Source organism: Maylandia zebra, linkage group LG10 (genome assembly GCF_041146795.1).
Source record: "Maylandia zebra isolate NMK-2024a linkage group LG10, Mzebra_GT3a, whole genome shotgun sequence".
Taxonomy (NCBI): Eukaryota; Metazoa; Chordata; class Actinopteri; order Cichliformes; family Cichlidae; genus Maylandia; species Maylandia zebra.
Genome location: NC_135176.1, coordinates 32,627,299 through 32,649,411, shown reverse-complemented (window position 1 = coordinate 32,649,411; position 22,113 = coordinate 32,627,299). Strand labels below are relative to the sequence as shown.

Here is a 22,113-nt window from a genome sequence, read left to right as displayed (position 1 = left end):
AGATGTTCTTTCTGCACAAATCAAAAAGATGTGATGTTCATGCTCCCAGCATGAACAATAACAATCACCAAATATCAGCATAGAAATGTATTCTACTAATCACTTACCTTGATTCATTTGATTAATGGAGGGATATTCTTGTTGTTTTTGGCTTTCACATCCACCAACACAGAGTGGAAACCTGGTGGATGCTGAGGAAGTTCATGAGGTATCAATAATAAATGTGTGTGTGTGTGTGTGTGGGGGGGGGGGGGTTAAAATGATGTTTTAACAAATTAACAACAGTAAACATTGCCTAGCGGAAGAGGATGGATGGAGGAAGTATTACCTCCTATTACACTAGATGGTTTTTCCACTGAGGTTCTTTAGTTTCTTTATTCCTCAGATTTCTAGTTTGATTCATAGACATTCAGTCGGCTGAAGTCAGAAATAATGACGCACTTTATATATGTTAATATTGTTCACAGAGTTATGACTCTGAGAAGTAAGACTTTTGGCATAAACTACAGTGATCTGGTTGAAGGCTCCTAATTGCCTCCATGAGTTGTTTCACAGCTGCACATCCAGTTTTTGGATAAATGATGCTTGAATGAGTGTGTACCGCAGTAGACCGTGTGTGTGTGTGTGTGTGTGTGTGTGTGTGTGTGTGTGTGTGTGTGTGTGTGTGTGTGTGTGTGTGTGTGTGTGTGTGTGTAAAAGAGTCATCACCAAAAGTGATCAGAGTAGAAGTTGTTTTTCAGTAGCAGAATGAAGCTCTTTCCCTCAGCCTCACCTCTCAGTAAAACTAATGATGTGGATCCAAAGTTAATATCCTGCATCGGGCCTCTGAGGCTCCCACGCTCCCTCTCTGTTTGCTGCAGAGTGCCGACAGTCGTCAGGCAGATTGGTACAAATAAATCCTGGATTTATTCACTTACTGAAGCAGCTTCAGCGCCTACAACGCCTTGGAGCGAGCGTACTTACGTCTGAACGCCCGACACCGAGCACCATGGGCATCTCCCCTCATGTCTCTGCATCTCCTGCCCATCTTTTTCGTTTTGATAGAAGGTTTTATTATGATAGCAGCTCTACATATGATGTCAACAACAAAACAGCATCTGTCCCTGCAGAGTCAGACCATCACTGCTGTTGCCTGCAGATAATAATAGCCACCTGTTAAACCATCGTGAAGCAGACAAGAGATTTTTGTGTCCTGAATATGAAAATGTCTCCTTCCAACACTGTGGCCCCAATGACGGCCCTGTTGAAGCTAAAACTGAATTTTAAGCATCACTTGTCGATTTGGCCAGTTTTTAAGTACAAAAAGTAAGAATCTGATGATAAGTAAAAGACATTATAGAACTTACAGGGGCATTTTCATGTAGAGACTTGATTCAAAATAAGTCTCAATGTGAAGAGAAGTAATAAAGCCACTGAGTAATAGGTGGAAAAACTTAAAGCTGGTGTTAAACAGGTGGAAAGTTTCAAACAGATGAATGCAAACAGGTTGGAATATAGGTGAGAAGGATTCCTTTTTTGGAGACCATGAACTTTTCTAACCTAATACACAGTTGTTGTTATGATATCTTAACTGTCATAAAGTGAATGTACAAACTTGACTGGACATGCATGTCTTTGGACTGTAGCAGGAAGCTCGAAAATCTTGAGAAAACTCTTGCAGCAACACAGAGAGCATGCAAACTCCAGGAAGAATCATCTGTCCCAGGAAGATTAATCCTGATGTCCACTTCTATGTGACAAATTAGTATCAAGGTTTGCACAGATGTTACTAATGAAGAACAAAGAACTTTAATGATCTGCAGCCTCATTAGGACAGGAAGTTGTGTCAGAATGTGAGCATGGAGCACAAGGTTTATACTGATCATATGCAATTAAGCCACAAAGCATCTCACGCCACTTAATGCAAAAGTAATGCAACAACTTACTTTGTCCAGGACACAAATGACAAGTAACGTGTAATGCATTTCTTTTCTTGAATGAACATCCCAACACATGGCAGATATTTGTCATGTATGGGTTTAACACGATCAGTATCTCTGCTTCTAGCGCGTTCTCATCCCTCGGGTATTACTTAATGCAGTTTTGTCGCTGTCGTGTCTCTGTTGAGCACAGGGTGTCCTTTAGTTTCTGTGCCTTGACACAGTAGGTTATGAGATCAGCGCGAGGGGTCTGTCCTCAAATCCCATCATTAGTGAGTGTATGGGTTATTGTTGTGAGCTGTGTAGCCCAAGCCACAATCTTCTCGTAAACCTAACTGCAGTTTTCAGAAACCTGAAAACTAGGACTACTTCACAGCACCTAAATTTAACCATTATTATATGAAATATAAATAAATAAACCATTTGGGTCCTTTGACTAGACCTAACTAGTCCTGATCTTTGTCACGTATACCCCCAAGTGCAGGATGCTTCTTAAACCCAAACCACAAGCTCTTCCTCAAGTCCATCAAGTACTTGTTAGTGCTTCAGTCTAACAAAGTTCTTTTCAGCTTCTAAACCTAATCCCGAACGTTTTAGTGTTTAAACTTAACCAGTTACTTTTGAGCACATAAACCTGACCAAGAAGTTTGAGTTCTTAGAAATAACCAACAAGTGAAAACTAAAGGAAAATAGGACACAGACTATCTAGACCTCTAATATGGGACCATTATCTCTCAGTATCAGTTAATGCCACAATGACAAAGAACGTCTCGCATCTAAGAAAAAGCCATTATATTATGGGCTGGGGTAAGAAAGTGCTGGTGCCTTAGACGATGGTCAATCTAATCGCAACTTGGCACCGAAGTTATGTTGGAGCACAAAGACACATGCAACCAACCTTAAATAAAAAGAAAAGCTACAGCTGCAAAGACCAGAACAGCTTCACAATCCAAACGTTTAGTGAAGTTAAAAACCCTTGCTTCTCTGTTACGGGAGACTATGATGCAATATTAACAGCCTAGTTTCAACAATGTATCAGAAGAGAATGCATCATGGATATTCCTTTATTGATTATCAGTCCCGTGTGTGCTGTCGTGCTCCTTCACATTCCTCTGCAGCAGGTAACCGTTGTGTAGCCCTGCTCCGTATGTGCCCCCATCTGCTCTTACTGATGAAATCTTGGCCACATGTTGTGTCACCACTGCAGAGTTTTTTAAGTCCTCCCTTTGTGCTCAGACAGAAATGTGAAGTGAATGCAAAGTCCAGCGGAGAGGAGACCTGACACACTGGTGCCTCTGCTGTGGAAAAACGACTCTAATGACTTGTTTGTTCCTTCTGAGCAGCCCATCAAAGTCTCAGTATTAACCAGCACAGTCAGTAATGAGGCGACCGCAGTTTCATCACATACGGACGCCGGCGATAAAGAGGAGCTCGAGACCCGAGTGGCAGATGAGCAGAGTTCAGTTGATGTACTTTGAAATGGCAGAAGTGTTTTTGCTCCTGCCCTGTGGCTCCATGCAGAAAAGGGCAGCAGCTCATGCACATGATTAAAAATAAAACTGCACCCATGAATGAACGAACTTTGAGTTCTCTGGTGTAAAAGAAACATGCACTAAAATTATGTTTATCTATTTGACCAGGCTTAAAACACCCACTTAGCTGGAACGAAGGTTATATATCACCTACAGAGATGCTGTACTACTACTACAAAAAAAACTAGTACAAAATAAACAGGAAATGTCTGTAAATTTGAGACTGGGATGTTTTCATGACTGAAAGTTCTAAAATCTTTTAAATCTATTCAGAAATTCTGAAGCCATCATAATTAAGCCTATAGACAGAAAACTGAACTACCACAGAAACCAGTAAGTACTACACCAAACTGAAACAGTGGAAACTAAACTTGACTAAAGCAAACCTGAATCTGTTGCACTCCCCTAAATATATGGCTAAAATACTCTTTTCTTCCTGTTAAGTACCACCTTTGATTTGTGGTGGCCTGACTGGAGTTCTATTCTTTTTTCTGTCCCTCGGATCCATATAGACACATGAGCCGCGCACTGATAATATTCAGATATACCTACTCAGTTCGCCCTTACGTATGTTCTTCAGCATATATTACCCATCTGTCTCCATCACCTTCATTCACTAATATTCCTCTCTATCTCTGGTTGTTGGTGTTGCTTCTGTGAGAACTTTTATGTTATTTTTTTATTCTTCCTAACTTAAATTTGCAAATCAAATCTGTTGCCAGAGCCAGCTTTGTTTCAAAAAACAACCTTGAGAAGGTTATCCGTGCTTTCATCATGCTCAGAATGAATTACTGCATTTTTATGTGGACTCGGGCTCTTCCAAAATGCTCCTGCGAGAGTCCTGACTGATGCACACAAACAAGTAAATGAGTACACATCACCATCCTGGCTGCAAAATTCCAACATGTGTTTGCTCCCAAGTGCTAATCACACTTGTTTCATGTACCATGCTACTCATTTAGATCACATCACCAGCAGCTGTTTAAACCACCAGATTGTATTCAACAGAGAAATTTCAAGCTGAAGCTCAGAAATGATCTGGAGGAGAACAACCTCTCCTCCAGATCATCTACCTCTGTAACTGTTAACAAATCAGTGCACAAGTGCAAGAAACGAGGTCTGTAAAGACATGGACGAGTGAGTTTGGTGTGGTTAATCTTGACTGGCCTGCACAGAGTCCTGACCTCAACCTGACAGAACACCTTTGGACTGAATTAGAGCAGAGACTGTGAGCCAGACCTTCTCATCCAACATCCGTGCCTGACCTGGCAAATGTGCTACTAGAGAATGATCAGAAATTTCCATAAAGACACTCCTAAACTTTCTGGAAAGCCTTCTATAGCTGCAAAGTTTTAAGCATATGAATAAAAGTGGGATGTCACTAAAGTTCATATGTGAGTGAAGGCAGACGAGCACTGCAGATTGATACTTTTGGCAATATATTGTATGTTCACGCTGGCCAGGACAGCCCAACTTCTGACAGCTATGTAATAGACATTTGTGCTTCATTTGGATCAAAAGAAGCTAAAAAAATTACTGCAACATCAGATATGTGAAATATCCAGCTAAAACATTTCAGGCTCAGCGTTTAAAAGCAAAAATCGCAGACTTGTTTTTACAATTTTACCATTTCTCTGATCTCACCTTCATCCTTCTTGACTCAATCCGAGACTTGTAGCAGAACTCGACCAGAGCCACCAGCATGGCCAGGCCCAGCCCACCAATCAGGATGTAGAAAACTCCAGCTACATTGCTCAGACTGAGCGCGCTAGTTTTGTCCTATCAGCACAGAGAAGTGAGGTTAGAGACACCGAATCATGGTGCACAGAGGCATGACATCACTATGGTTTGAATCCAACTGTAAGCAAAAGGACAAAATTATTTTTAGAAAGTTTAAAATGGTCTAAAATCCCAAAGCTAAATACAAGTTTCTAACTAGGAAGACCATTATGCAGCGTTCAAAGGCTGTGATATTCTGACAAATGGAAATATTAATCCCCTCAGAGAATGTCTGAGATCCCCTGAATTATGGAATTTAATATGAAATTACTTTTGGGCGACATCCACTCAAATTTGAAATTTGAAATTTACTGCCTAACTGATAAGTTTGTAGTTTCCATTCAAAACATAAAACCTAATCGGTGACACCTGCCAGGAAAGTAAGTTTTAATTGTGCTTTGATGTTTTTGTACATCAGAGTCTATTTTGAGATATGAACAAACTCCTCTTTGTAAAAAATCATCACTTTTTCCCAGCTAATCACAATAAGGAAACAGTTAAAATAGTTAATAAATGCTAACAAATGTTAACAAATAACAAACATTAAAACTAATTAAAATGAGAGTTTGTCACTCCAAGAGTCCAATTCAACCATCTAGTCTTTAGCCCAATATTATCTGATATATAAATGTATTTAAAAGTCCAAATGTATCTGACCCTACTGAACAGGGCAAAGACCCTGCTAATGTTCATCTCCTCATGAAAAGAATGACCCTCCGTTGCCTCAATCATAGCCTTTGAACCTCCACATCTATTGATCGGTCACATGCAGCTTCATGCACGAAAATGCAAACAAAATGAGGAAAAAAAATTATCTTGAAATTCTTAACAAAAAGGTCTTATACTTCAATTCAGAGGTTCATTATATCTGTGCTGGTCTTCACGGTCATAGAAATGTGTCATTTATGAAAAATAGCTTTATATCACAATCTTTTAAAAAACAGACTCAGTTGGCGAGCTCTTGAATTTTGCACGTTCTTTCCTCACATGCATCGCTTGGTTTTTGGTGGGTGTGACTTAGCTTTTTCATCCAATAGCATGCAGCCTGTTAGAAAAAAAGAAAGGAGGAAATAGTGGGCGGGGCCTCCCTTCAACAGTAGGAAGTGGTGTGAGCCTATCAGTGGGATTTCCTCTCCACACTGTCATGTTAACCTCAACCAATCAGCTTCTGGGAAATCCCACCAAAAGACACTAAAAAAGTCAGACTTCTTAAAAACAAAGTCATCTGAATTTGTGTGTAACATCTGATGCAATAGTATAGTTCATTGATGCTTTATAGTTGTTAACCAGTTAGCTAAGAGATCATGTGAATGATAGTAGAAATCAGCTTGTTAACAGAGATCTTTTAACCAAATACACTGATTAGATACCAGGTAGGTTAAATTTTCTTTTAAGAATTGTTTCTGGGAATAAACAGTCACGGGTCATTTTTAAAGTTGTCCCTGCCATCACCCTTGTATTTACAAGTGTTTTACAGACTGCATCAATAAGATCAACAGCCTTTATAGGGACTTTTCTTTGTCCGTGAGACTTGTACATAATCAGTTGTCCTATGTAGCTGTGTTAAAGTATAGTAGTATAATATGTTACTGAAAAAACTCAGCAGCTGAGCTCAGTGAGCTGTGAAGCATGATCACTGCCATTACTGACAACGTGTAAACAAAATGTAGATAAACTCCAGAATTAATCATGTCACATTAAACATTTTGAAAACTTGAGGGCATTTTGGGTTTTTTTACATAATGCGAAAGCCTTCTGAATACAGCCTCTGATATGAATGGCTTCAATAAAGAGATGACAAAGATCAATTTTAGTAAATGAATCTCTATTAGTGGACACATCTTATCATCTCTGTATATTTTTGTTATGGAAAGTTCTCTCTACACTAAACTAATCCATCGGCATGACTCTCAGTGCTGCACTTTCAGTCTGACATTAAAAGTGTCTTTTCTCAACAGATTGATGAACGTTTTTCCACCATTTGTTAGTCACGGTCTGTTACTCAGCGAGTTCAGAAGAAGCAGGAGGTACATGACAGATTGGAGACAAAAACATCAGCATTTGTGTGTGGGAAGGAAAGGGGAGGAGGGAGGATGGGTGGGGGCAAAGCTGTGGTCATTTGCTTCAATTTAATCAAAGTTGGTCAGCAGCCATAAACAGAGAGAGAGAGAGAGAGACTCAAAGAGCGAGAGAGGAAGAAACAGGCAAATATATCTGCATTTATAAAAATCTGACATTTTACATCTGACCTGTGTGAAGGGAACGCAAACCTGCTTTAATCTGGAGCTTATCTTCCGGGCCTGATTATGTCTGTTTGACGGCTTCTTCTTTCTTTTTTAGCAGACAAAGTGTCTTTTTCAAAACTCTGTGACACTGTACAGCCACGAGCAGAGACTAAAAATACACATGTAAAAGTGGCACCTAAAGGCAGTTGGATGTGCGATTAAAAGTGATGTAAAAGGTCACATTTTTCAGCAGAGTCACTCGTCTGTCTGTCTGCGGCTGCTTCCATTGAACTGTGCTGACCACCAAATATTCTGGAGAACAGAAGGAAGGCTGAGCAGAGAAAAGCCTCTGAAGAAATCTGATGGATTTCCACTGATCTGGACTCATGAAAACCCCTTATCTCCAAAAAATGTCTGCTTTGTCAGAAATGGCTGAAGCCCCGCTCGTTTGCCTCCCAATTTGCATAAATTTGTCTTCGAGCTTGAATCACGTTTGGTAGGAAAGAAGTTCATAAAAAATACTCAGCACATTTCAGCGGCCTCTCAGTTTAAGTCAGGAGTACAAATTGGAGTTGTGGGGTTTACACATGCCATCAGGATATTAAAATGTTTTCATGTTTTAATATGTTTATCTTTCAGTTCTTCAGAATGGTCAACTGAGTAGCAGTGATACACTGTAAAAGCAAAAACAAAAATCCTCAATAAACCAAAAAAAATAATCAATTAAAAAATGACTTTATGACCTTGAATGAAAAGTTTGTCACTTTGCGACCTGCTTTCATACTTATAGGTGAGAAGAGACCGTTCATGTTTAACCTTCTGAGGCTTCAGTCACAGGACATACCATTATTCCTCAACCAGTTGGTGAGTAGTTGCTGGCAGTCACTGGTTTGGTTTCAAATAGGTCTACAGTGATGCGCCAAAAACTTTGTTGCAAATGCTTTAGCCACTTGCAGGTTGCTGTAATCACACATAGATTGTATGAATTTGTTGGGAAACAAACAGAAGCTGTTTCTGTTCAGTGTGAAATATGTGCCTTTTGAAATGTGTTGGCACAACTTTTGTTGGCAGCACCATCTTTGTGAATGATTTCACCCAGGAACAGTTAGCAAACTACAGCACTACTTGCCAAATCATTGGAAAATACATATTTTTCGCTGTCAAACAAGGTTTTCCAGGGCAGGTCCCTTGGCCTGTATTACTGAGGCCTTACTTTAAGGACTTGAGACAAACAGTCTTTGTGAAGGGGTAACAAAATATACCCAATGAGCACCTTAAATCTCACTAAAACATTTACTCTACTGAAAACACGTTTCCTGTTGTGTCCACTGGTCATTGTTTACAAGTGTAGTTTTATTGGAAGATCTAATACAGTAACCTTTCCATTAGGACCTACTCGGATCGAGTCATCACAGTTCGCCATGGTTTTCAGGGTTTTCCATTAGGTCATAGTGAGAGTACCTGGTACCAGGATCCCTTGGAACCCTGCTTGGCCAGGGTTCCAAGGGATCCAAGGAGGTACTAAAATGTGACTTTGTTAGACTGTATTCCACCAATTGGCTGGTCAGTAGTGTCACTCAGTGACTTATGAGAGTGTCTTGTTCAGGAAAATCAAAGCCCCCATTTATAAGAGCTGGCAACGAATGAAACGGCTACAAGAAACAACCCTGTGGTCCCCGAGTCTGACGAAGAGGCACAGCACAGCAGGTATATTTTTGCCTTAACATACACCTTTGTTGTAGCGCTCATGTCGCACATTAATTACATAATGGGACACGTGGATGCATTGCTATGGTGACAACCACACACATCAAGTAGTACTGGATCGTAATGGAAAACCAGTCGATCTGAGTCGAGTCGTGGCGAGTTGATCCAAGTCGGTACCAATGTAAACGAGACTTAAAAGGTTAAATTATTGTCAAATGCTAGCAAAGGTTTTAAGAGTTCGTTTTGACAGGTGCTTTTCTTTTTTGCTCTTCACAAAGATGTTTTACCTGCATTATTCTAACCACAAACAAGTACAATCAGGCACGAGAAAGCTTGCTGCTGATTGTTCACATTCATCTGCTGGTATCTATTTGAGTTTTGAAGAAGTTATCTACAGGTTAAGAGATGTTTAAGAACTTTCATTTTAAAAATGTATTTTCTTCCTCATGCAGGATCCTCACCCCAGGTTACCTAAACGAATTCAGTCACTGTGATGTAGTATGTATAAAGTGTAAAGGTCATGCTATATTACTGCTCAAGGCCAAGGGACAGTGTTGGTCCCCAGAAAGTAGTAACATGCTCTGTTATTGGTTTTGTCTTACTGATATCTGTTTATCTCCCTAAATGTAAACAGAATTTTTACAGGATTCATATTTTGAATTTAAACTGACTTTAAAACTAAAAAATACATTTTAATGCAGGACAATAAACAAACATTTGCTTTCTATTTAGCTGCAGACTATTAGCGGTGCCTTCACTTATAAAAACACTTTCTTCCAGGTAACTTTTAGCTTAAAGCATACCAGTCAATAAAAATGTGGAATAAAGGATCAAAAATATGAATTAGCTCAACTTTTTTGTTTTTACAGTGTAGCTGCTGGAGTTTCAGAAACTAATAAGGGAAGGGGGAGGGGATTGGGTGGGGTGGTGTAGGGGGTTAACCAACACATGACCTTGGGACCAGGCCTCAAGAACTGACCTTTCTGCCGGAGTCCTTGTGTCCACACTCCCCCTTGTCATACCACCACTTGTTTTTCAACTTGTCTAAGACGGCTTGTTCATTGAGCTTCAGTACTGCTAGGTTTACTGGGATTCTTCAAAGAACCATAAGAGGAAGGGAGGGGAATTGGAAATAACATAAATAACATTATGCACCTCCATGTTATCTTATGTTATTGTTCAGCTGCACAGCAACAGGGCTGCGATAGCTACAGCAGTAGCAGTGGTGGTGGCAGCAACGTTTTTAGCAAAAGTGACTTTAGCAGTACAGTAGCTGTGGAACACTACAGAAAACACCTCAAAAACAGCAGAAAGAAAAACAAACAAACAAACAAAAACAGGCACAATCACACGGAAAACTCTGGAAAATGTCAGCATCAAAGTGATATGCATTAATACTCCATCTAGCTTGGTTTAGCCTGACTCCCTACGTGCGAGATGTGTATTACTATATCACTTTGGGTAACCGGCAAGGGCTGAAAACACTCCGGGAACTTTGGGTTTTCTGAGCAAGAATGCGTCATAAGCTGTCTAAAAAAACAGACTGCATACTATAAACTGTAGTCTCTAGGCAAGGAAGGCTGAACAGCTAACTTTTTCTGGAATAAAATTGAACTGACAAAACTGACTGAAGGGGTATTTTATTAAGTAGGTTTAGTACTTATCAATTCATTGCTAGTTAGCCAGGATTTATTTTCTTCAACTCCATGAACAGACTAGATTTGTATGCTGAACCAATCAGCCACAACCTTTGAACCTTTGGTCACTAAAAGGCATTTATTGTCTTACAATTCAGTGTTGTTCCAGGAAACCCCGGGTCCTAGAATGGCTTTCCTCTGCTTTCATCAGCCCGACAACCTGTACTGCCACACTACAAAAACAACTCTAGAAAGCCTTAAGAAACCCAGACAGACATTGTCTAGGCAAGTCTAGATCCCAACTCAATCCAGCATCTAAACCAGGCATATAAACATGTTGAATCTGGGGAAGTCGCACCTTGCAACTTTTGAGTACTCTAATTATATACTGCCTGACGCCACAGACAACCTTCTGCCCATATGACATGTCACAGCAACCAGAGGTAGAACCACAAAAGTTGGTTTTAGTGTCAGGCTGTATATTTATATAGGTAAAACAGTCCACCTACCTATCTCTGAAATATTGTTCTTATCCATATTAGACTTGAAACACCTAAGACAGACGGTTGGGACGTATTTCACCAATCTTTTACTTTTGTAAATAAATTTACAGATAAATGTCCTATAGTACTATGAAAGACTACAGTATTTAAGCAATCAACTCCTAGACTTTAAATATGTAAATCAAGTTTTGCTGGTTCCTCTGGTATAAATGCAGGTAGACAACCTGAGTTTCCCAAAGGGTTCTAAAGCCCCATTCACCTATAAAGTGGCTGGGTTCATTGTTTCTCAAGGCTGGTCACTGGTCCAGTCTCTGGTTGCCCAAGTCACTTCTTTTGTTCAAGTCCAGGGTCGAAAACCTTTCTGTCACTGTGTAAACCTGGAGAAAATCACCATCTTCCTTCTACACGACTAAAAGTACTAAAAAGTACTGAAAGTAAGGTGGATGTTAGTCTTTTAGTAATGAAAGATTTTCTTTTGTAAAATACCCCATCGATCAGAAAGTAAGAATTCAAAAATGTCTTTGACAAAGAAGGTCACAGTTTTGATGGCTCTATCACCTCCTACTTATCTGTAATAATTTTCTGAGAAAGACACCAAATAGAAGGTTCCTGTAGCATTTCATTGGTGCCATCCGGAGTGTTTTAGTTAGGTAGCGAATTCTGGGTTATTGCCGGTTACCCTGGTGTGCCATTGCCTGTCGTTACCCGTTGGGGTTACGGTGATCTGACCTTGGAGTCCCCTCCCCCGGTGCCGCACTCTCCCTTGTCATACCACCATCTGTTTTTCAATTTGTCCAACAGGCCCTGCTCGTTCAGTTTTAACACTGCCAAGTTAACAGGGTTTCTACGGGGATGATAGTAACAATAAGGGATAAAAGGGAACCTGGTGTTAATGAACAGACGACTGCCACAGTGAAGATAGCAACATTAATACACATGTGTACCTATGACAGGCATGATATTATTAATGAATGGTACATAAAAACAACAGATTCACTGCTATTCAGCCCAGACCTTGTAACATGCTGTTTTCCTGCATCTTCCTCCTGCATTGTGAACATTACAATGCAAGTAGACCAAATACTTACAGTTAGAGAAAAATGCCATCATTTTTTTTAAATCAAATTTTCTGAACTGGGAAAATCTTCAGGTAATGCACACTAGTGACTGTCTGTCTGTCTACTTTACAGGACTCATGCAGTCTCTTTTGAATCTCCGAACACTGTGGTCTTTAAATGGAGAAACACCGTTGTCAAACTCAATTAAAGGTGTGATGCCCATTTAAATGTAATTAGTTAATAACCTCTGTCTCTCTTCCACAGCATGTTTTTATCCTGTTTTCCTTCTCTCACCACAACCGGTCACAGTAGATGGCCCCGCCCCTCCCTGAGCCTGGTTCTGCTGGAGGTTTCTTCCTGTTAAAAGGGAGTTTTTCCTTCCCACTGTCGCCAAAGTGCTCGCTCATAGGGGGTCATATGATTGTTAGGTTTTTCTCTGTATGTATTATTGTAGGGTCCATCTTACAATATAAAGGGCAGCTGTGGCTACAACTGTAGCTGCCTCCACCAGTGTGTGAATGTGAGAGTGAATGAATAGTGGAATTGTAAAAGTGCTTTGGGTTCCTTGAAAAGCGCTATATAAATGCAATCCATTATTATTATTATTATTACAAAGCGCCTTGAGGGCACTGTAGTTGTGATTTGGTGCTGTATAAATAAAACTGAATTGAATTAAATGTCATAAATAAGTATGCAATACTGAATGGAATATCAGTGCGGTGGTCTATAATACAAGAATCATTTAGACTTTTAAAGTAAATAACAATCAATAGTAAATGTTTGACAAACACTTTAATTTCTGTCTCTAATTATAAGTAAAACTGGTAAAAATTCCTGTTTGTGAGCATCTTTTCAGTGGTAGCATATGTTGACAATGGTCTCACTGGTTGGATCCCAATCCTCCAAAACAAGGCTAATCACTGCATTCATTATTTTATGAAACAATGGCACCACGCCGATGCCAATATGGCATCAGCTTCTCGGTTTAATTTGCATTGTCTATAGCTCATTCTTGGCTCTGACTTGTAAATGGCTGGCTTGATTCACTCATTCAACAATTGCTTCAGTGGATTGTGTTAAACTCAGCCATTAGTTGTAGCAGAATGACAAGTTTCTCAAAACCAAAGGAAAGGTAAACTGCACTTTAATATTGTCTGGGTCGAAAAAACAGAAAATGATTCATTTTACTACTGTGCAGCAAAGCGCCACTTGCATTTACTTCTAGTCAATACCTGATAAATAAAGGCGGAACACCAGTCAAGTATTCAGGTGTAAATCAGTTCAAATTAAAGGGTAAATGTCTTTTAAATATAAATTTTGTGACATTGTACATGTCCTTGTTGTTCCCCTTTACATACCATAAATGATCAAAACTATAGTGTGGCAGAAGGCAGCAGATGATGTTGAACGGTACATGGTAAATCAATAAAATGATCAATGAGCAGCAGTAATTCAGTTTGAAATGTCAATAACAGATGATGTGATGAGTGTGAAAGCAGCAGAAGAGTTTTGTTCTAAAGTGCATAATTTAATTTAAAAAAAGATCTGTATAAATTCAGTGTGAAAAAACTCAGATTAAATTCAGATTAAAAATGTTTGTGAATCAGATGCTGAAAATAGTAATTTTACAAATTTGACATATCAGGAGAATCACTTACGCTGGGTTCAGACTAGAGAATACTCGTTTTTTATTTTGAAAAATCGTTGCTTTTCATGACTGAAACAGACTAAACATTGTTTCCGGATCATGAATGCTACCTTACTTTCAAGGCGTGCGTAATGGAAGGAAGTGCTGATAGCTGTATGTCTTGAGTAATGGTGTGTGTCCACAGGAGCTACCCATTCTGCTAATTAATGACTTGTGGAGCTAGCTGTGCAAAGCTGAAAACTAGCTGTGGACTATCTAAATGAATACATATTTACTCCTCCCCTCAAATGTTTTCAGGAAAATGTATGTATTTTTTCGAGGTTTTAACCTCTCTATTTGGTATGGTCTCATCATTCCCAGTGGCCAGAACAAAGTTTATCTTTTATTCTGATGTGGTCAGAACAAAATCAAAAAGTCTGAACCCAGCGTAACTGTTCACAGAAGTGATGCTTGAGTTCACACTGAGAAGATTCCTGCTAAATTACATTTCATGTCTACACACAGCTATGTTTGGTCAGATTGGTGGTATTCCTAATTGTTCAGGATTATCTCAGTTGGGATATCAAAGAAGCCAGTCCTACAATCCAGAAATGAGTTAGTATTTGTGCACTTCCAATTCCCTTGTCGCAGTCAGCAGGATTTTTAAATGGGACTGTGGTTGATATGAACTTCAGAGATTTTTATGTTTTGTTCTATAACATCAAGTACATAAGTAAATATTCATTTCATAAATTTTGAAGGTTTTACTTTAAGTCTTTGAAGCCTATGGACCTCATTATGCCCACCAAAATGTGTAAGTATCCAAAACTTTTATTTCCCACAGAGCTTATTTAATAGTCTAACTCAAAAATCAAAATCTGTTTTGCTTTTTAGCAAAGGAATCAGGGTGACGCTCACTTCCAAGTCAGCCTACAAAAACCCATCATCCCCGTGGCACTTTATTGTAGAAAATCACCATTTTGGCACAAAAAACTACCATTTGTTTGAATCCTATCAACCAGATTCTGTGAAAACTGTGAGAATGTCATTTGGAACAAATCTTGCAGAAACACAGTCATGGTTAAGGCTCAGAAACAGTGGCTGGGAAACAGCAGAAGGATGATGAGCAGAAAGCAGATTGAATGAAGTCGACTGATGATTTTTTTATTGTCATCTGTTCGTACTAAGAGCCGGTCAACCCAGAGAGAGAGAGAGAGACTGCTCACAGAGAACTCAAGAGCTCATCTTTTTGATGTGTAAAGTTGATTATACAATATGCTCAGCATTCAATGGGTTTAACACAACTGTGTTGCTAAGCAACTGATGACAAAAACTCAACCCTTTATATTTTTTTAAAAAAAATGTTGATTTGGTGCTTCCTGCATCTACAGCAGGGAGCAGAGGTAAATACATACCACCTTCTCTATGCAAGCTGCATTTCAAAGTGATTTATTGATCCATCGATTGATTGAGTCGGATCATACACACAGATTATTTTCAGGGATTAAATAGATTCAAAACTCAAAGGGAAAAAAATATCACATTCCACATGGTGCAGTCTTTGTTCTTCTAGTTCGTCTGCCTTTCTCTGACTCTGGGTTGGCCGTAAATTGCTGACATGAAGCAGAGAGAATGAGAACAAGATGTTCTTTCACTGAACATCTGATAAAAACATGGACTGAGTTCATTCATGTATGAAACAAAGAAAAAGGAAGAACGTGACTTTATGCTGCTGTCAGGTATAATTAAAACTCACCAACTCCACCTCAGGTTATATTTTTCAGCTCAATTTCTGTTTTGTTTTCCTCTTCTGTGGACAAAAGCCATGTTTTTCAATTCACCTTAAATGGCTCTAAACCAGCAACTCATCTGTTATCAAATGTAACATTTATATGGGAAAAAATTCATTAAAATTTTACATGTCAGGTTGGGCTCATTTGTTCAAGAGTATTGCTTGTTTTCCTATTTATGTATTTATGTATTCTTTACTCCAATCAGCCTCACAGCTGTAGCCCTGCTGTCCTACAGTAGTGACACCATCTTGCAGTTCAAACAGCACACGTCACTTGGGTCTCTTTCAGTGATACTCCTTGTGCCTGGGGACCCAGCTCTCCTATGGGAATTACACAAAACACATCTGGGACTCTGCTCTCTAGCAACAGTAATCTCACTGTAATACAGGAGTGATAAAACCTCACATCTGGGACCCAGATCACTGGGGGAGGGAATATTTTGATTTCTATCACAAAATTAGGCAGTGATGCTCCTTATGGATGGGAATCCCATTGCCCAGAACAGAAGAATCACCACAGCCCTAATTTCTAATAGATGTGATGCTCTTCATCTACAGGAATTATGCTTATCTGCAGGACTGACAAACCTCAAGCCTACAAAGACCACTCTCTGACAGGAGTGATGATGTCCTCCCTGATTGCTACACCTTACATCATGCTTTGCAGTGGAAGTGACACTCCTGACAGTCTGTAATGAAAGTGAGGAAGGCCAGCTCTAGGAGCAGCCATGTCTGATGTGAGTATGGCTCTTCATGCTCAGAAATACTGGTCTGCAACAGGAGTGATACGCCTCACACACTGTAATGGGAGCAATGCCCTTGATACACAGGAATTCCACCCTTTAGCAGGACGGATGCTAGTGGGGGTGACAAACGTCAGAGACTAGAATGTATGTGACTCCCTGCATGATGCTAAAGAGTAAATGGAGTAATTCTTTAATAGCACTTTTCTACTCTTATACACAGGCCTATTTTTCAAGCATGGGAACTCTACAGTCTTACAGGAATAATACGACTTACATCATGCAAGGATCTTGCTTTCTAGTGGACGTCATGGAAAACTTTTAAGTGTAAGAATACTGGTTTGTAAGGGAGAGACAATCCAAACCAAATGCAAAACTTTAAACTGTTCATAGTTCAATATGAGACTTCAGTTCCAGAATAATCCTTATTTACTTCAGTGATCATCAGCAAACTGCCATATCTGATAAATAAACATGAATGAGGTTCATCGAAGTGTTTATCTTAAAGCAGCGTTTTACCTGACAGCAGCAAAGCTCAAAGACTGCTCGACAGACACAGAATGAGATTCATTAGGATGTTACTTTAGATGTCAGGATTCTGGTGAATGTAGAAGCAAAGACGGGCAGGTAGGCAGTCGGACGGGCATAACAAATGACAACAGACAGCAAAAAGGCCGACAGGGCAGCATCAGGCAGACAAACACAGATACTGACAAAGACAAACAAAAAGAGAGAGACAAGACAGACAAAAAGACAGATTAAGAGACAGACAGACACACAGACACACACAGACAGACAGTAAACAAGTCTAAAAGTCTAAAAAGCTGTTCTCTGGGGTTAGACTAGTTTTCATGTTCCAATCATGAATACCAATTTTGACATTTAATTTTCATGTCTAAACACCTGGATCTGCTCTGTGAATGCCAGCCAGTCATCAGGTTTCTGCAAAAACAGCATCCAGGTTGATGAGTTTGAAACAGCACTCTGTGCTGTGCAGAGGTCATTTTGTCCCCAAGTCTCCTCAGTCTCAGTTCCTAAGAGTAAACTATAAAGTAATTCCACTGATTATATAACACCAATATAGCCATTTATTTTTATTTCCCTCTTCTGTAAAACTTCTACTTAGCCATACTTCAGAGTCAAACATTGACATTTCAGTCCCACTATGTGTATCACAAGCTTGTAAAATTAATACATTACGAAGATTGAAGCAGAAGCTCCCAAGCTTTTAAGCTTGTGACCCAAAGACAATAACATAAGATATATGAAAGTTGTTCCATGAAGAAGCTATTCTTCTGCTTGCATTGTTTCATTTAAATAGCCATGCGACGTTCAAAGAGGATAAATTATCCAGTGATTCACAACACAAGCAGAAGGTAAAAGTTCTTTACTCTCCAATTAATCATTTCACAATCCCTCAGATTAATCTTGTGACCCTCTAAGCAGGGCTGAACTCTTGATAAGTAGCTCACTTTATACAAACTAATTAAAAGTAGCTCCAAACTGAGAAACTGTCACAGAAAAATCTATTGTGCTTATAGCCAGTCAGCAAACTATAAATAGATCCTTTAGTGGACATCTTCCAAGTTCTTCCACCTCTGATACACTTAGTGGGTTTTGCTTATAATTCTATAAGACTTTGACAAAATTGTCTATTATTGTGACAATCAGACAAAAGCAGCCCTGCTAACTAAATTATTTTAGCTATAAAACAAAACTTTAATGCAAACTTCAGCTTTCCTGCCCTTTTTATTTTTCCCAGAGGAACTAGACATGCCGGCATCCACACACCAGAGAGCGCTGGAAAGACTGGCTGAAAGTTTTTAATAGTTGTAATTTGTATTTACTACATTCCAATATTATGAGACCATGATATATAATGTTTTTAAAAATACACCCCAGTGTGATACGTTTGCATGCAGTGACCTAATTTCCCCACAAAAAAAGCAGACAGAACAAGACACCGACATTAGTCCCGCACAGACTATCCTCTATCTGGAGATTCAGAGTCTACCTGAGGGGGGATCCTTTAGGCGTGGCCACTCCATAGCCTTTAGAGTCCAGGTTGCCTCCTACTTTCATGGTGTCACAGGGCTTCCTCTGCTCGATGTACTCATTCATGGAGGACTCCAGCAGGTAAGCATATTTCCCTTTTGACTTTCTGACCCGTATCATGCCTTCACTAGTGCTCTTGACGAAGACCGATGGGTCTGCACTCCGCATGTACGACCACATCTTCTCGAACACTGCAATCTTTGACCGCTGGTGGAGGAGCAGAGAATATCTATGTGTTATTGTGCTTGTAGAAAAACATTCCTTCTCAGACTGCTGCCTTGACTACAACGTCTGCACTTCTAGAAATGTGCCCCCACCCTGAAGAATTCTTTAGTGGAGCCTCCATCCAAGGTACCATAGGCAATCTCTGTTTGCTTGGCCAGGTCCTCTGCACTCTCTATGGGGGACACCATCCTCTCTACAGTGAGGAAGGCTGCCAGGTTGGCTGTGTAGGAAGAGATGATGATGAGGGTGAAAAACCACCAAACTCCTCCGACAATTCGACCTGAGAGAGACCTGGAGAAGACAAGAAGGGGAAGAAGAGCAAGGAAGATAAATTTTCCATTTCAGGCACAGCAGGCAGGGTTAAAGGGGTGTACTGGGGATATTTCAGCGTCCTTCCCATTTTCTTCAATTATATTCACTGTGACTGAACCAGGAACAAAGCCGACTATTCATTGAATTTTCAGAAAATGCAATAATAAGTGATTCTGCTTCCACCTCACTCTGTTTTCCAAATCTGTTATAACAAATTATTTCAGTTATGTAGATGATACACAAATGGTGTCTCCTAATAACATTATCAATAGCAATTGCTGGCACGTCTCTGCGCAGAAAAAAATCTGCGTTGCGCACAAAAAAAAAAAAAAAATCTAACCTGAAATGAAATTAAAATAAAAACTTTAACAATTCTGTTTTGCAGTGTTAGTCAGTGACTGGCTGCTCCCGTGTAGGATTAGAATGATGCCACCTTATCCCATAGTCCAGCCAATGATGCGATTCACATTCGTATATACGCAGCTGATCAACGTCATTGACAGGCTATGACAGCGTCCTTATGTGCCGACGCCGGTGTTTTAGCGAGCAAAGCGGCTGATGTGGAGTGAAGCCACGTTAATGACAACGTGTACAACCATTGGAGACGTGAGCAGGACAGACGGAACAACTGATGGAAAAAGTGTGGACTTTATACCAGTTTTTAAATTGTGTTGATCGGCCACGTAAAACCAGAGTTATGATAAAATATCTGCAATGTTTGTTTTTCTTCCTGAATACTGTCGTTGTTTATATTTACTGCGGGAAGAAACGGTAAAAACGGCGTTTTATAAGGAAAACGCTCGAAAGCCCGTGAACAAAGACAACACCAAAAAAACCCCAGCCTTTCCTATTGGTCAAAAAATGTACCATGTGGACCAATCAAAAAATGATATGGCAACATGGCATTTAGTTGTTTAGGAAGGGGGAAGTTTTAGGAGTGACGGCGGAGTTTTGAGATGTGAGAGATTTGCGATGTTTAGCGCAAATCTTGTGTAGTTAGTGTGTAGTTAGTGTGTAGTTAGTGTGTAGTTAGTGTGTAGTGTAGTCAATAGTGTTGTTGTGTGTGTCAGAACAATGAGGCGCCTGCTGAGTGTTACAGGTGTTACAGCAGTGATACATCTGCTGCTGTCAGGCCTGCAGGTATCAGGCTGTTGTTCTCCTTCATCTCATAGTGGACAGAAATTATTTTTTGGATTTTTTTGGAGTGGCACAAATAGTTTGTGTGGCATCAGATTTGATGCAGAACAGCTGATTGTTCTGCAAATAGTTTGAAATGTTTGTTTAAAAAAACGTCTTGGCTGCATTTTTAGGTAAACAGCTGCAAAAAACTTTGTTTGCAAAACTCAGTTACTTTTTTGAAGAAGTAACTATATAATTAATTGCCCAACATTGGTCATTAGTTACTGTATTTTCCAGACATAGTTACAGACACTACAGTTGTGTTTTCAAAATTGGAGTTCAAGTTATTTTTACTTCCAATAGTGTTAACATGCTACACAGGTCATGAACAAGATTTTTTTAAATTGTCATTGTAAGTGGGCTAAAGCAGTTAATTAAAAGCAGTCTAACATAAATGCTGTAATTTGATTATTTTAATGAACCATGTAACTTGGATGGATTGGATGCTGGCGTGACCACAGTGCACACGTCTGCTGTCGCTCACAGTGGTCCAAGGGACGCTCAGGGAGTTTGTGTGTTCGCTCAGACACATGAAACATTAGAGAGAACAACATTGGTTGTAGCTAAACAAAAAAAAGACCATATGGCATAAAAGCTCTTGTCCCAATCCTTTACCGAACCAGACCAGGTTAAAAACACAAAATAAATTGCACTTTAATATATTCTGAACCTTTCAAATCCCAAAGGTAAAGATCAGTTCAATCATTAGCGGATGATAGTTGATGCTTGTCTGATGCATTTAGCAGAAAAATTAAGCCAGACTCTTTCTCATCAGCCTGTGTACACAAAAGCCTGTTTACATGTGATTGTTCCTGCAAACCATACATGCTTCTGGTGAGAATGGCCATCATTTTTTAAAGTTATTAAAGTATAGAAAACAGAGTTTATGTAGCTATTTCTTGTCAGAAACATATATTTTCTCTAGTTTTTACCAGGGCCTGGTGGCTACATTACATTACTACATTACAAGCCATCTGCAGAATGCAATTCATCAAAACTGAAGAACATGCTCCTAGATGTTTTGATAAAACATGTATAAAACAAATATGAGAAAGCTCCCAGTAAATATTTAATAGCATAATAATTAATAATAATTAATAGCAATTATAATCATATACAGAATGTACTATAGAGTCTGGGATTAGGAAACTTGTAGTTACTACAAAGACCCAGTCACTTTTAAGTAATCCACCTACTGAATATTGACATTTTTCCAATATTTGGGAGTGCATTTTAGTCTTTTTTGTTGTTGTTTATTTTATTTATCTCTCTAGTGTTATGTAACACCCATACTAGTACCCGGTTGATCTGCTTTTGGCTTTTTGGCCACAGTGATTTGGGTCCATATTGACATGATACCATCACACAGCTGCAGTAGATTTGTAGGCTGGACATCCATGATACAATTCTCATGTTCTCATGAATTGAGCTCTACTGCCTCTGGGGTCCTTTTGAAATGAATTTGCTGTTTTCAAGAACCTAGTTTGAGTTTGAGACCCTGCCATCCTCAAAGTTACTTAGAAAACCTTCCATCCTCATTCTGTACAGTTTGAACTTCAGCAGGCTGTTTTGACCATGTCTACATATCTAAATGCACCCAGTTGCTCTCATGTGACTGGCTGATTAGACATTTGTGTTAACGAGCTGGTGAGTGTGTTTATGCATGTTTATGCATTCTCAATCACGACAGTTAAAACGGTCTCTGCACAAACTTTTTCTTCTTTAACCAATAGTATGTACCTCTAGAAAATTGGAAACAAACCCCTGGAGCATAAGTGCCACCAGATGGAATGCCTGTTCTAATTTATCTGTCCATGTGT

At 39.4% G+C, this 22,113-nt stretch overlaps 1 protein-coding gene across 8 annotated transcripts in view; it reads right to left on the bottom strand.

The window, feature by feature from the left end:
- LOC101470434 (glutamate receptor 1) overlaps positions 1-22,113 on the bottom strand; it is a 114,187-nt gene that overhangs the window by 3,964 nt on the left and 88,110 nt on the right. For 3 of the 8 annotated variants that reach the window (XM_076889453.1, XM_076889457.1, XM_076889458.1), the window contains 4 exons: positions 18,895-19,093; positions 18,537-18,784; positions 10,142-10,256; positions 5,096-5,230 (listed from right to left, as the gene is read on the bottom strand). In XM_076889453.1, coding sequence (XP_076745568.1) covers positions 5,096-5,230; positions 10,142-10,256; positions 18,537-18,784; positions 18,895-19,093 — 697 coding nt within the window. Of the gene's footprint in view, positions 1-5,095; positions 6,276-10,141; positions 10,257-12,031; positions 12,147-17,103; positions 17,557-18,536; positions 18,785-18,894; positions 19,094-22,113 lie in introns of those variants that run through there. The other 5 variants (XR_013100650.1, XM_076889454.1, XM_076889455.1 and 2 more) reach the window with 5 other exon arrangements.